At 48.0% G+C, this 15,044-nt stretch overlaps 1 protein-coding gene across 11 annotated transcripts in view; it reads right to left on the bottom strand.

Annotated features, from left to right (window-relative positions):
• The window catches only part of LOC128704860 (CAP-Gly domain-containing linker protein 1), a 308,119-nt gene that overhangs the window by 200,744 nt on the left and 92,331 nt on the right, over positions 1 to 15,044 (bottom strand). For 10 of the 11 annotated variants that reach the window (XM_053800027.2, XM_053800017.2, XM_053800020.2 and 7 more), the window contains exons 3-4: positions 4,498 to 4,566; positions 2,007 to 2,546 (exon numbers count right to left, since the gene is read on the bottom strand). The exons of the other annotated variant lie outside the window; for it this stretch is intronic. In XM_053800027.2, coding sequence (XP_053656002.2) covers positions 2,007 to 2,546; positions 4,498 to 4,566 — 609 coding nt within the window. The remainder of the gene's footprint in view (positions 1 to 2,006; positions 2,547 to 4,497; positions 4,567 to 15,044) is intronic. 11 annotated transcript variants of the gene reach the window in all.

Below are 15,044 nucleotides of genomic sequence, written 5' to 3'. Positions count from 1 at the left end.
TTCCCCAGGGTTGACCTTGTTTGCTTTTTTTTTTTTATTCGCCGGTATTCTCCCGTCCCGGGTCTTTTCCAAGTAGTGGTGACCCGGCCTTGGCTCCCTATCTGGGGAGTGTCTCGAGACTTAAGTCTCCCATGGGAGGAGGTACAAGTACCTCCTCATCTTTGGGACCAAGTGTCCCCAGGCCTAGCCACATTCCCCGCCCTCCCGGGGCTCGTAGGGAGAAGCTAGGCCTCTGGTCTGCCATCTACCCCGCCTCAAAGGGGCTCGTGGGGATGGCAGTCTTATGAGCTGCAGATGGTAGCAAGCTCAGGCATTTTTGTTTGCTTTAGCTCCTTTAGAGATAAAACAAATTTTACTGAGACATACACCTCTCAGTACATGTGTATATACTTGACCTTCAAGGTCCCAATTGAAATACTATTGTAAGTCTTCCTACAATATTTGATATTGGAGTTATCTACATATATCTATGAAGTTTACCACCAATTTTAGCAAATTTATATTTAAGACAATATAGTATTATTGTACATAGTTGGCAGCGTCCACAACTCGCACAGTGAAGGTCTGGGATCGATCCCAGTGGCCTGGTGGCTAAAGCTCCCGCTTCACACACGGAGGGCCCGGGTTCGATTCCCGGCGGGTGGAAACATTTCGACACGTTTCCTTACACCTGTTGTCCTGTTCACCTAGCAGCAAATAGGTACCTGGGTGTTAGTCGACTGGTGTGGGTCGCATCCTGGGGGACAAGATTAAGGACCACAATGGAAATAAGTTAGACAGTCCTCGATGACGCACTGACTTTCTTGGGTTATCCTGGGTGGCTAACCCTCCGGGGTTAAAAATCCGAACGAAATCTTATCTTATCCCCAGCGCGGGTATTATTATTATTACACATTATTTCATGTATTTATTACATTATTATTACACATATTATTATCATGTGTTTGCTGCATCAACTGCATAATCATAAAGCAATATAGAAAATGACGTTAAACTTAATAATAATCCTTATCTTATTCTGGCCTAGCAAATAATAATTTATATTGTTTTAGTTAGTCCTACATAAAATACATTTTCTATGTTGATCTTTGTTTTTCAACTTTTTTTTTTTTTTTTACAATTTCTGGGTAAACTCTAGTAAAATGATAAATACAGCACGAGGTGTGGATCTTTTAATTTACATTTTGTTCGGACTATTAAGCCGGTGGGTTAGTAACCCAGGAGACCCCAATAAAGGTGTTATCGAGGACTGTCTATCTTATTTACATTAGGGTAATACACAAGTAACTCGCACGTAGGAGACTGTAACTTGGGACGACATTGCGGCCCGATTTGGACTGTTAACTAGTGACATTATGGTAATCGAATCCTCTCCTCCAGGATGCGACCTCCTCCCAGTAGACAAGAACCCAGGGGCAGCAGGTGTAAGGAAACGTTTCCACGTGTGCCAAGAATCGAACCTCGGTTCCTGAGTGTATAGGTTTTGAACCCCCCATTGACAAACCAACAAAATCACTAAAGTTTAGTATAATTACAAACTTATTTATTGTGTGTGTGATCTGGTTCATATCTGCATAAATAACTCACTACGACTGTAATCAGATATAAATTTGTAAATAATTCATTACCACTGTGACTTGTGTAGCTGCCAGAACTTTGTGGTCCAGCTCCTGGACCCATTATGTGCCTCTGTTATCTTTTGACTGTAATAATGTTGGTAGAATTACCAACAATATGTTAAGTAAATGGACATAAGTGCAACTATTGTGGTATTCTACTGTGGCAACGTTTACTTCTATAGGGGCACCTATATATATACCCCTGCGTGTCCCTATAGTGTTTGTAATGGCTTGACAGAGCTCCTTGAGAGCGAAACGTTGCCACAATAAAATGTCACATTAGTTGTACTTGTGTCCACATGATGGGTATGGGGTGCATAAAGATATGGAAGTAACTCAGTAAGTTTATGTTGTGGTATGCTAGCACATAGTGAAGGTAACACATACCCAGTGGTCGACGGAAGTTGACTTCCTCGCTGAAGCGTCTCTGGGAAGGCATCTTGTAAGATGGCAGCTCTGGGAAGGTGTAAGGTAAGAAAGACTCTGCTGATACCTTCTGTGGGGAAGCTGGGGACAGCCCGTTCTCCCTCAGGGGAGTGTTGCTCCTCTTGTAATTAAAACTGCTGTTGTTGTCACTGTTTACGGTGTTGTTGCTGCTGGAGATGACGCGTGTTGTGTTGGAGGTGACGTTGTTGGTGTTGCTGCTTCTGAATATCTCGTTTTTGGTGTTGTTGGTGCTGGAGATCTCGTTTTTGGCGTTGTTGGTGCTGGAGATCTCGTTTTTGGCGTTGTTGGTGCTGGAGATCTCGTTTTTGGCGTTGTTGGTGCTGGAGATCTCGTTTTTGGCGTTGTTGGTGCTGGAGATCTCGTTTTTGGTGCTGGAGATGACGTTATTGTTGTTGAAAATATATTTGTAGCCTTTAATGAAGGAGAAAGGTGACCGCAATGGACTTACTGGACTGTTGGTGCCGTTTAACAGTGTGTCCTCTGGTACAAGGAAACAACACAAGCAAAAAATTAGGTTCAAGAAAAATATAAATGCAAACAAAATTACAAAATCTTGTATGTGAAAAAAAATATAATAAATAAAAAGTTCAGGATTTGGAAAATTAATAAAAAAAATGCAAGTTTTAATATTTAAATTTACTAAAAACTAAATAAATTTAGGTTGAATTAAATTATGTTATGTTAAATTAAATAAACTTTAACAAGCTTAGTTAATGTTATTAAATTAATGGAATGTATAATATAAAATTTATAGGAAACTTTTAATTTTTAATAGTAATTTATTAAGTATTTTGTTGACAAAATTTGAATAAAACTGTAAAGAACGAGTTTTAGTACGAGAACTGGTACAGGAACAGGTAAACGTACGGGAACTGGTACAGGAACAGGTAAACGTACGGGAACTGGTAAAGGAACAGATAAACGTACGGGAACTAGTACAGGAACAGGTAAACGTACGGGAACTGGTAGAGGAACAGGTAAATGTACAGGAACAGGTAAACGTACAGGAACAGGTAAACGCACGGGAACTGGTACAGGAACAGGTAAACGTACGGGAACAGGTACAGGAACAGGTAAACGTATGGGAACTGGTACAGGAACAGGTAAATGTACAGGAACAGGTACAGGAACAGGTAAACGTACAGGGACAGGTAAACGTACGGGAACTGGTACAGGAACAGGTAAACGTACAGGAACAGGTACAGGAACAGGTAAACGTACGGAAACTGGTACAGGAACAGGTAAACGTACAGGAACAGGTACAGGAACAGGTAAACGTACGGGAACAGTTACAGGAACAGGTACAGGAACAGGTAAACGTACGGGAACAGGTACAGGAACAGGTAAACGTATGGGAACTGGTACAGGAACAGGTACAGGAACAGGTAAACGTACGGGAACAGGTACAGGAACAGGTAAACGTACAGGAACAGGTACAGGAACAGGTAAACGTACAGGAACAGGTACAGGAACAGGTACAGGAACAGGTACAGGAACAGGTAAACGTACGGGAACAGGTACAGGAACAGGTAAACGTACGGGAACAGGTAAACGTACGGGAACAGGTACAGGTACAGGTAAACGTACGGGAACAGGTACAGGAACAGGTAAACGTACGGGAACAGGTAAACGTACGGGAACAGGAACAGGTAAACGTACGGGAACAGGTACAGGAACAGGTAAACGTACAGGAACAGGTAAACGTACAGGAACAGGTACAGGAACAGGAACAGGTAAACGTACAGGAACAGGTACAGGAACAGGTAAACGTACGGAAACAGGTACAGGGACAGGTAAACGTACGGGAACAGGTACAGGAACATGTAAACGTACAGGAACAGGTACAGGAACAGGTAAACGTACGGGAACAGGTACAGGAACAGATAAACGTACAGGAACAGGTACAGGAACAGGTAAACGTACGGGAACAATTACAGGAACAGGTACAGGACAGGTAAACGTACGGGAACAGGTACAGGAACAGGTAAACGTACGGGAACAGGTACAGGAACAGGTAAACGTACGGGAACTGGTACAGGAACAGGTAAACGTACGGGAACAGGTACAGGAACAGGTAAACGTACGGGAACAGGTACAGGAACAGGTAAACGTACGGGAACAGGAACAGGTAAACGTACGGGAACAGGTACAGGAACAGGTAAACGTACGGGAACAGGAACAGGTAAACGTACGGGAACAGGTACAGGAACAGGTAAACGTACGGGAACAGGTAAACGTACGGGAACAGGTAAACGTACGGGAACAGGTAAACGTACGGGAACAGGTAAACGTACGGGAACTGGTACAGGAACAGGTAAACGTACGGGAACAGGTACAGGAACAGGTAAACGTACGGGAACAGGTACAGGAACAGGTAAAAATACAGTAAGAGGTAGAGATAGCTACAGAAGCAGTAATAGTGGGACCTTACCTTCCTTCCTGGAGAACTCCTCACTGAGACGTCGAAGCTTCTCTACCTCAGCGTCGACTCTCTCACCGTCTACAAGACAACGAGGAACAACAAATCAACAACACTCAAACATGCAATAATATCGTTTATCATGCAGGACATCATATGCAAAATAAGACACACGGGATGTATACACAGAGAGGTGTATGTCTCTCAGTGTATACATGCAGAGGGATTACTTTAATCCCTAAAATAGGGATTAAAATATTCTTGTCTGGTGGTAAAAAAGTTACATGCTGCCTTAATGACCATAGTCTAGTAGATAGGATTCAAACCCTATTAAGAAACATAAGAAATGACACAATACTCTGGCAGGAAAAATTCAAAACCAACCCAGAAACTGAAATTTAATCGGAAGACGATGTTTCGTCGGGTCTTGGACCTAAACATCGTCAAATTACAACGTATACCGTCTCATAATGGACGGAAATGTCAAAATTTATGGGTTAGCTGCAAATTTCTTGGATAAAACTTAAAAAGAGCGCAAACAACTATGAAACATGCAATGCAAGATGCAGGGGCAGTAATACGTGCAAAAAGTAACGTATTGACTGAGACCCAATCTATCTCAGAGTTCTTGCTCCAGGAAATTAGAGCTACCTCTTCCTTTCCACTGATTGTATCTAAGTACCGCCTACTCTCCAAATAGTAGTAATAATAATCATAATAATAATAATAATAATAATAATAATAATAATAATAATAATAATAATAATAATAATAATAATCAGCCTCTTCAAAGACTCAAAGCTTTCTACTCCTAAACACAATATACGATGGTACTTATAGGCTCTTTTCGTTAGAACCTCATAGGCCTTTCTTGTGAGATATAGTCTGGAAAGGCAGATTCCTGTCTTCATATTAGCAGACGGAGGGTCGAGCCTCCACCAATCTTGATATATATGTCGTGCCGAATAGGTAACACTGGTCACTTAGCAAGAACTCATTTCAAATTAAGTCCTTTCTAAAATTTCTCTTATGGTGGTGATAAAGGTTCCGTGCGGCCTTAATGACCCTCGTGTAGCTGATAGGCTTTAATCTCCATTAACCAAGTAAGTTGTTAAACTATCTCGCAGATCACATCAGTATGTTAGACGTCTGGTGTTACCCTGTTACTTGTCTTGTGTGTTTGATAGCTGAAGCAGACTGTTTATTGTGTGTTGTATTGATGGTGGGTCCAGTGTTGTATCTTATGCTTGGAAGTTGTGAGTTTGAAGTGTTGTTGTTCGTGTGGTGAGGGAGGTGTTGTTGTTCGTGTGGTGAGGGAGGTGTTGTTGTTAGTGTGGTGAGGGAGGTGTTATTGTTCGTGTGGTGAGGGAGGTGTTGTTGTTCGTGTGGTGAGGGAGGTGTTGTTGTTCGTGTGGTGAGGGAGGTGTTGTTGTTAGTGTGGTGAGGGAGGTGTTGTTGTTAGTGTAGTGAGGGAGGTGTTGTTGTTAGTGTGGTGAGGGAGGTGTTGTTGTTCGTGTGGTGAGGGAGGTGTTGTTGTTCGTGTGGTGAGGGAGGTGTTGTTCGTGTGGTGAGGGAGGTGTTGTTGTTAGTGTGGTGAGGGAGGTGTTGTTGTTCGTGTGGTGAGGGAGGTGTTGTTGTTAGTGTGGTGAGGGAGGTGTTGTTGTTCGTGTGGTGAGGGAGGTGTTGTTGTTCGTGTGGTGAGGGAGGTGTTGTTGTTAGTGTAGTGAGGGAGGTGTTGTTGTTAGTGTGGTGAGGGAGGTGTTGTTGTTCGTGTGGTGAGGGAGGTGTTGTTGTTCGTGTGGTGAGGGAGGTGTTGTTGTTAGTGTGGTGAGGGAGGTGTTGTTGTTCGTGTGGTGAGGGAGGTGTTGTTGTTCGTGTGGTGAGGGAGGTGTTGTTGTTCGTGTGGTGAGGGAGGTGTTGTTGTTCGTGTGGTGAGGGAGGTGTTGTTGTTAGTGTGGTGAGGAAAGTGTTGTTCGTGTGGTGAGGGAGGTGTTGTTGTTAGTGTGGTGAGGGAGGTGTTGTTCGTGTGGTGAGGGAGGTGTTGTTGTTCGTGTGGTGAGGAAAGTGTTGTTCGTGTGGTGAGGGAGGTGTTGTTGTTAGTGTGGTGAGGGAGGTGTTGTTGTTCGTGTGGTGAGGGAGGTGTTGTTGTTCGTGTGGTGAGGAAAGTGTTGTTCGTGTGGTGAGGGAGGTGTTGTTGTTAGTGTGGTGAGGGAGGTGTTGTTGTTCGTGTGGTGAGGGAGGTGTTGTTGTCAGTGTGGTGAGGGAGGTGTTGTTGTTCGTGTGGTGAGGGAGGTGTTGTTGTTAGTGTGGTGAGGGAGGTGTTGTTGTTAGTGTGGTGAGGGAGGTGTTGTTGTTCGTGTGGTGAGGGAGGTGTTGTTGTTCGTGTGGTGAGGGAGGTGTTGTTGTTCGTGTGGTGAGGGAGGTGTTGTTGTTCGTGTGGTGAGGGAGGTGTTGTTGTTCGTGTGGTGAGGGAGGTGTTGTTGTTCGTGTGGTGAGGGAGGTGTTGTTGTTAGTGTGGTGAGGGAGGTGTTGTTGTTAGTGTGGTGAGGGAGGTGTTGTTGTTAGTGTGGTGAGGGAGGTGTTGTTGTTAGTGTGGTGAGGGAGGTGTTGTTGTTCGTGTGGTGAGGGAGGTGTTGTTGTTCGTGTGGTGAGGGAGGTGTTGTTGTTCGTGTGGTGAGGGAGGTGTTGTTGTTAGTGTGGTGAGGGAGGTGTTGTTGTTCGTGTGGTGAGGGAGGTGTTGTTGTTCGTGTGGTGAGGGAGGTGTTGTTGTTCGTGTGGTGAGGAAAGTGTTGTTCGTGTGGTGAGGGAGGTGTTGTTGTTCGTGTGGTGAGGGAGGTGTTGTTGTTCGTGTGGTGAGGGAGGTGTTGTTGTTCGTGTGGTGAGGGAGGTGTTGTTGTTCGTGTGGTGAGGGAGGTGTTGTTGTTAGTGTGGTGAGGGAGGTGTTGTTGTTAGTGTGGTGAGGGAGGTGTTGTTGTTCGTGTGGTGAGGGAGGTGTTGTTGTTAGTGTGGTGAGGGAGGTGTTGTTGTTCGTGTGGTGAGGGAGGTGTTGTTGTTAGTGTGGTGAGGGAGGTGTTGTTGTTCGTGTGGTGAGGGAGGTGTTGTTGTTAGTGTAGTGAGGGAGGTGTTGTTGTTCGTGTGGTGAGGGAGGTGTTGTTGTTCGTGTGGTGAGGGAGGTGTTGTTGTTCGTGTGGTGAGGGAGGTGTTGTTGTTAGTGTAGTGAGGGAGGTGTTGTTGTTCGTGTGGTGAGGGAGGTGTTGTTGTTAGTGTGGTGAGGGAGGTGTTGTTGTTCGTGTGGTGAGGAAAGTGTTGTTCGTGTGGTGAGGGAGGTGTTGTTGTTAGTGTGGTGAGGGTGGTGTTGTTCGTGTGGTGAGGGAGGTGTTGTTGTTCGTGTGGTGAGGGAGGTGTTGTTAGTGTGGTGAGGGAGGTGTTGTTGTTCGTGTGGTGAGGGAGGTGTTGTTGTTAGTGTGGCGAGGGAGGTGTTGTTGTTCGTGTGGCGAGGGAGGTGTTGTTGTTCGTGTGGTGAGGGAGGTGTTGTTGTTCGTGTGGTGAGGGAGGTGTTGTTGTCAGTGTGGTGAGGGAGGTGTTGTTGTTCGTGTGGTGAGGGAGGTGTTGTTGTTAGTGTGGTGAGGGAGGTGTTGTTGTTCGTGTGGTGAGGGAGGTGTTGTTGTTAGTGTGGTGAGGGAGGTGTTGTTGTTCGTGTGGTGAGGGAGGTGTTGTTGTTAGTGTGGTGAGGGAGGTGTTGTTGTTAGTGTGGTGAGGGAGGTGTTGTTGTTCGTGTGGTGAGGGAGGTGTTGTTGTTCGTGTGGTGAGGGAGGTGTTGTTGTTAGTGTGGTGAGGGAGGTGTTGTTGTTCGTGTGGTGAGGGAGGTGTTGTTGTTCGTGTGGTGAGGGAGGTGTTGTTGTTAGTGTGGTGAGGGAGGTGTTGTTGTTCGTGTGGTGAGGGAGGTGTTGTTGTTAGTGTGGTGAGGGAGGTGTTGTTGTTAGTGTGGTGAGGGAGGTGTTGTTGTTCGTGTGGTGAGGGAGGTGTTGTTGTTCGTGTGGTGAGGGAGGTGTTGTTGTTAGTGTGGTGAGGGAGGTGTTGTTGTTAGTGTAGTGAGGGAGGTGTTGTTGTCAGTGTGGTGAGGGAGGTGTTGTTGTTAGTGTGGTGAGGGAGGTGTTGTTGTTCGTGTGGTGAGGGAGGTGTTGTTGTTCGTGTGGTGAGGGAGGTGTTGTTGTTCGTGTGGTGCCTGAATGTTTTATATTGCCCAGTTTACCTGGAGTTTACCTGGAGAGTGTTCCAGGGGTCAACGCCCCCGCGGCTCGGTCTCAGACCAAGCCTCAGTGTTTAGTGTCGCTGGTGATTGTGAAAAATTACATCGTTGAGTAAGAAGTCGAGTCCGTCTGTCAGTCAGTCTGTTTCTCTGTCTCTCTGTTTCTGTCTCTGTGTGTCTGTCTTTCTCTTTCTAACAGTCATTCCTTAATAACATCATGTTTCACTGCCACCATCTTCCCACTATTTCTGACTCCACACACATACACATACGCACGGGGGCCCGGAGCTATGAATCGACCCCTGCAACACAATTAGGTGAGTACACAGGATACATACATAGGCAGGATCCATGAATAGGCGGGATCAACACAGATTTAAGAAAATGTACGATAACTCTCTTGAAGCAGGGAGAGAGTGGACCTAGTAGCGATCAGCGAAGAGACGGGGGCCAGGAGCTAAGACGCGGCTCCTGAAACCACAAATAGGTAAGTACACACGCACACACACACACAGGGTACAAGAGGTAGAGCCAGCCTGACCTGAGGGAAGGGCGGGTCTTCATACTGAGGCAGTGAGCAGGAAGTCACTGGGTCCTCCTGCCAAGCATCAACTCTAGGTGCTCAACTATCAGCTTTCACCTACCAAACATGGCCCTACAGCTCCTTCAGGAAGTGTGAGCCCGAACTGGCTCTTCCTTTTTTAAATATATAAATAAACCTTCATAAAGTTCATCAGAACTACATGTAGTGACTCATTTTCAAAATGGTTCGTTCACAGTTGAATAGAACAATGTTGAATCCCCGAGCGAAGAGACACTGGCAGATGTCTTATACCAGCTGCGCCTGTTCACCCAGCAGTAAATAAACACCTGGGTTCAAGACTGTGACGCTGACACATCTCCAGGCTGAAGGAATGGCTACGTCTTCCAGGCTGATGGAATGGCTACTTCTTCCAGGTTGAAGGAATGGCTACTTCTTCCAGGCTGATGGAATGGCTACTTCTTCCAGGCTGATGGAATGGCTACTTCTTCAAGGCTGAAGGAATGGCTACTTCTTCCAGGCTGAAGGAATGGCTACTTCTTCCAGGCTGATGGAATGGCTACTTCTTCCAGGCTCTTCTACTTCATCAAGGCTGAAGGAATGGCTACTTCATCAAGGCTGAAGGAATGGCTACTTCATCAAGGCTGAAGGAATGGCTACTTCATCAAGGCTGATGGCTGAAGGAATGGCTACTTCATCAAGGCTGAAGGAATGGCTACTTCATCAAGGCTGAAGGAATGGCTACTTCATCAAGGCTGAAGGAATGGCTACTTCATCAAGGCTGAAGGAATGGCTACTTCATCAAGGCTGAAGGAATGGCTACTTCATCAAGGCTGAAGGAATGGCTACTTCATCAAGGCTGAAGGAATGGCTACTTCATCAAGGCTGAAGGAATGGCTACTTCTTCCAGGCTGAAGGAATGGCTACTTCTTCCAGGCTGAAGGAATGGCTACTTCTTCCAGGCTGAAGGAATGGCTACTTCTTCCAGGCTGATGGAATGGCTACTTCTTCAAGGCTGATGGAATGGCTACTTCTTCCAGGCTGATGGAATGGCTACTTCATCAAGGCTGAAGGAATGGCTACTTCATCAAGGCTGAAGGAATGGCTACTTCATCAAGGCTGAAGGAATGGCTACTTCATCAAGGCTGAAGGACTGATCACATCTGTACCTCAACATTGCTTCTGCTGTCTCTGTATTTGCCGCCTCGGTATTCGACTGAAGAAATCTACTGCGTTGGCGAAATTTTTCGGAATAAAGACACCTAACTGATTTTTTTTCACAAATCAGGTTCAGGTAGGTTTACCAGGACGGATCCTGGCCCGGGTCTTCTCAAAATCAATTTTACACAGGCTAAGAACTTTTATCCTACCTCAGCTCACTTCAAAGTCCAGCTATATTTAACGTAAATTACCACCACTCCAAGATGCCACCACAACAGTGAACTAACACTCAGGTACATCTGTCTTACTTATGCACTTCGGAGTTAGTCAAGAGTCTTGGAGGTCTCCACTGTAGTTTATAGGAGGACCTATTAAACCACAGTGGAAATATAACACACTTCTGGACTTTCTTGAGTTTTTCTGGGTTATATTAAACCCTTAGATTTAATATAATAATAGTGTACAATAACGTCAAATTCACAACACATATGTGCAACATTAATCCGAAAAATTTCACCTACACAGTATGTTTCTTCAGTCGGGTACAGAGGGTCAGCAGAAGCAGTAGAGATGTAATGATGTAATCAGTACATCATTCTTAAAGACGTAGTTCTGAGGTGATCAGTCCCTCAGCCTAGAGAAGAGTATTACTTCGTCAAGGATGATATACTGATTACATCGTCTTCACATCTCTACTGCTTCTGCTGCCACTTCTGTACTCGACTGGAGAAGCCTACTGTATAGGCGAAACGTTCTGGAATCAAGCTACCTGACTGTTGCACATGTGTCTTAGAGTTAAAATCATTAAAATTATGACGTCGTATATACCCGATAATACGGGTGTGTATATACCCGGGTGTGTATATACCCGGGTGTGTATATAGGTGATGCCGTCAGCGGTGTATCAAGATTCCTCTGGCTAACACAGGGAAGCAATCTTGTGTTGTCATCCTTGACGACTTGACCTGTTCTCAGCCCAACACTGTCCCAACAGGAAGCTCCACACTGCACGAGGGTGCAGGCAACCTGTACAAGGAAGCAGCACTGGACGAGCGTGTGTAGGCAACCTGTACAAGGAAGCAGCACTTGACGAGCGTGTGCAGGCAACCTGTACAAGGAAGCAGCACTTGACGAGCGTGTGCAGGCAACCTGTACAAGGAAGCAGCACTTGACGAGCGTGTGCAGGCAACCTGTACAAGGAAGCAGCACTGGACGAGCGTGTGTAGGCAACCTGTACAAGGAAGCAGCACTGGACGAGCGTGTGCAGGCAACCTGTACAAGGAAGCAGCACTGGACGAGCGTGTGCAGGCAACCTGTACAAGGAAGCAGCACTGGACGAGCGTGTGCAGGCAACCTGTACAAGGAAGCAGCACTGGACGAGCGTGTGCAGGCAACCTGTACAAGGAAGCAGCACTGGACGAGCGTGTGCAGGCAACCTGTACAAGGAAGCAGCACTGGACGAGCGTGTGCAGGCAACCTGTACAAGGAAGCAGCACTGGACGAGCGTGTGCAGGCAACCTGTACAAGGAAGCAGCACTGGACGAGCGTGTGCAGGCAACCTGTACAAGGAAGCAGCACTGGACGAGCGTGTGCAGGCAACCTGTACTAGGAAGCCTCACACTACAGGAGGATGTGCAGTATGGAACACTCAAGAGGAATCCCAGCAAGAAAAGAGGAAATCTTAACAAGAACAAATCCACCAGTAAGGAACACAGAAACACCTCCCCCCTCCCAACAAGATCCCAACAAGATCATAGAGCCCCCAGCAAGAAGACAGCCCCCAGCAAGAAGACAGCCCCCAGCAAGAAGACAGCCCCCAGCAAGAAGACAGCCCCCAGCAAGAAGAGAGCCCCCAGCAAGAAGAGAGCCCCCAGCAAGAAGAAAGCCCCCAGCAAGAAGAAAGCCCCCAGCAAGAAGACAGCCCCCAGCAAGAAGAGAGCCCCCAGCAAGAAGACAGCCCCCAGCAAGAAGACAGCCCCCAGCAAGAAGACAGCCCCCAGCAAGAAGAGAGCCCCCAGCAAGAAGACAGCCCCCAGCAAGAAGACAGCCCCCAGCAAGAAGACAGCCCCCAGCAAGAAGACAGCCCCCAGCAAGAAGAGAGCCCCCAGCAAGAAGACAGCCCCCAGCAAGAAGACAGCCCCCAGCAAGAAGACAGCCCCCAGCAAGAAGACAGCCCCCAGCAAGAAGAAAGCCCCCAGCAAGAAGACAGCCCCCAGCAAGAAGACAGCCCCCAGCAAGAAGAGAGCCCCCAGCAAGAAGAGAGCCCCCAGCAAGAAGAAAGCCCCCAGCAAGAAGAAAGCCCCCAGCAAGAAGACAGCCCCCAGCAAGAAGAAAGCCCCCAGCAAGAAGAGAGCCCCAAGCAAGAAGAGAGCCCCCAGCAAGAAGAGAGCCCCCAGCAAGAAGTAAGCCCCCAGCAAGAAGAAAGCCCCCAGCAAGAAGAAAGCCTCCAGCGAGAAGAAAACTCTCAACAAGAAGAAAGCCCCCAGCAAGAAGAAAGCCCCCAGCAAGAAGAAAAGCCCCCAGCAAGAAGAAAGCCCCCATCAAGAAGACAGCCCCCAGCAAGAAGAAAGCCCCCAGCAAGAAGAAAGCCCCCAGCAAGAAGAAAGCCCCCAGCAAGAAAGCCTCCAGCAAGAAGAAAGCCCCCAGCAAGAAGAAAGCCCCCAGCAAGAAGAAAGCCCCCAGCAAGAAGAAAGCCTCCAGCAAGAAGAAAGCCCCCAGCAAGAAGAAAGCCCCCATCAAGAAGAAAGCCCCCAGCAAGAAGAAAGCCCCCAGCAAGAAGAAAGCCCCCAGCGAGAAGAAAACTCTCAACAAGAAGAAAGCCCCCAGCAAGAAGAAAGCCCCCAGCAAGAAGAAAACCCCCAGCAAGAAGAAAGCCCCCATCAAGAAGAAAGCCCCCAGCAAGAAGAAAGCCCCCAGCAAGAAGAAAGCCCCCAGCAAGAAGAAAGCCCCCAGCAAGAAGAAAGTCCCAGCAAGAAGAAAGCCCCCAGCAAGAAGAAAGCCCCCAGCAAAAAGAAAGCCTCCAGCAAGAAGAAAGCCCCCAGCAAGAAGAAAGCCCCCAGCAAGAAGAAAGCCTCCAGCAAGAAGAAAGCCCCCAGCAAGAAGAGAGCCCCCAGCAAGAAGAAAACCCCCAGCAAGAAGAAAGCCCCCAGCAAGAAGAGAGCCCCCAGCAAGAAGAAAGCCCCCAGCAAGAAGAAAGCCCCCAGCAAGAAGAAAGCCCCCAGCAAGAAGAGAGCCCCCAGCAAGAAGAAAACCCCCAGCAAGAAGAAAACCCCCAGCAAGAAGAAAGCCCCAAGCAAGAAGAAAACCCCCAGCAAGAAGAAAGCCCCCAGCAAGAAGAGAGCCTCCAGCAAGAAGAAAGCCCCCAGCAAGAAGAGAGCCCCCAGCAAGAAGAGAGCCCCCAGCAAGAAGAAAGCCCCCAGCAAGAAGAGAGCCCCCCTCAAGAAGAAAGCCCCCAGCAAGAAGCGAGCCCCCAGCAAGAAGAGAGCCCCCAACAAGAAGAGAGCCCCCAGCAAGAAGAGAGCCCCCAGCAAGAAGCGAGCCCCCAGCAAGAAGAGAGCCCCCAGCAAAAAGAGAGCCCCCAGCAAGAAGAGAGCCCCCAGCAAGAAGAGAGCCCCCAGCAAGAAGAGAGCCCCAGCAAGAAGAGAGCCCCCAGCAAGAAGAAAAGCAAGAAGAAAGCCCCCAGCAAGAAGAGAGCCCCCAGCAAGAAGAGAGCCCCCAGCAAGAAGAGAGCCCCCAGCAAGAAGAAAGAGCCCCCCAGCAAGAGGAAAGCCCCCAGCAAGAAGAGAGCCCCCAGCAAGAAGAGAGCCCCCAGCAAGAAGAAAGCCCCCAGCAAGAAGAGAGCCCCCAGCAAGAAGAAAGCCCCCAGCAAGAAGAGAGCCCCAGCAAGAAGAGAGCCCCCAGCAAGAAGAGAGCCCCCAGCAAGAAGAGAGCCCCCAGCAAGAAGATAGCCCCCAGCAAGAAGAGAGCCCCCAGCAAGAAGAGAGCCCCCAGCAAGAAGAGAGCCCCCAGCAAGAAGAGAGCCCCCAGCAAGAAGAGAGCCCCCAGCAAGAAGAGAGCCCCCAGCAAGAAGAGAGCCCCCAGCAAGAAGAGAGCCCCCAGCAAGAAGAGAGCCCCCAGCAAGAAGAGAGCCCCAGCAAGAAGAGAGCCCCCAGCAAGAAGAGAGCCCCCCAGCAAGAAGAGAGCCCCCAGCAAGAAGAGAGCCCCCAGCAAGAAGAGAGCCCCCAGCAAGAAGAGAGCCCCCAGCAAGAAGAGAGCCCCCAGCAAGAAGAGAGCCTCAACATAGCAGGTTCCAGCAGGATCACAAGCCATGGCAAGGCTGGGTGGGAGAGGTGACAGAGGTACGACGACCTTGCAAGTTGTTCCACCATGTCAACATTGCAGAGAGTGCTGGAGCGGACACACACACACACACACACACACACACACACACACACACACACACACACACACACACACACACACACACACAAGGTTGAGGGAAATCGGCCTGACGACACTGGAGGACAGGAGGGTCAGGGGAGACTTGATAACGACATATAAAATACTGCGCGGAATAGACAAGGTGGACAAAGACGGGATGTTCCAGAGATGGGACACAGACACAAGAGG

This window comes from Cherax quadricarinatus, chromosome 91 (assembly GCF_038502225.1).
Source record: "Cherax quadricarinatus isolate ZL_2023a chromosome 91, ASM3850222v1, whole genome shotgun sequence".
Classification (NCBI taxonomy): Eukaryota; Metazoa; Arthropoda; class Malacostraca; order Decapoda; family Parastacidae; genus Cherax; species Cherax quadricarinatus.
Note: the sequence above shows the minus strand (reverse complement) of the source record. Positions and strands in the feature narration are given on the sequence as shown.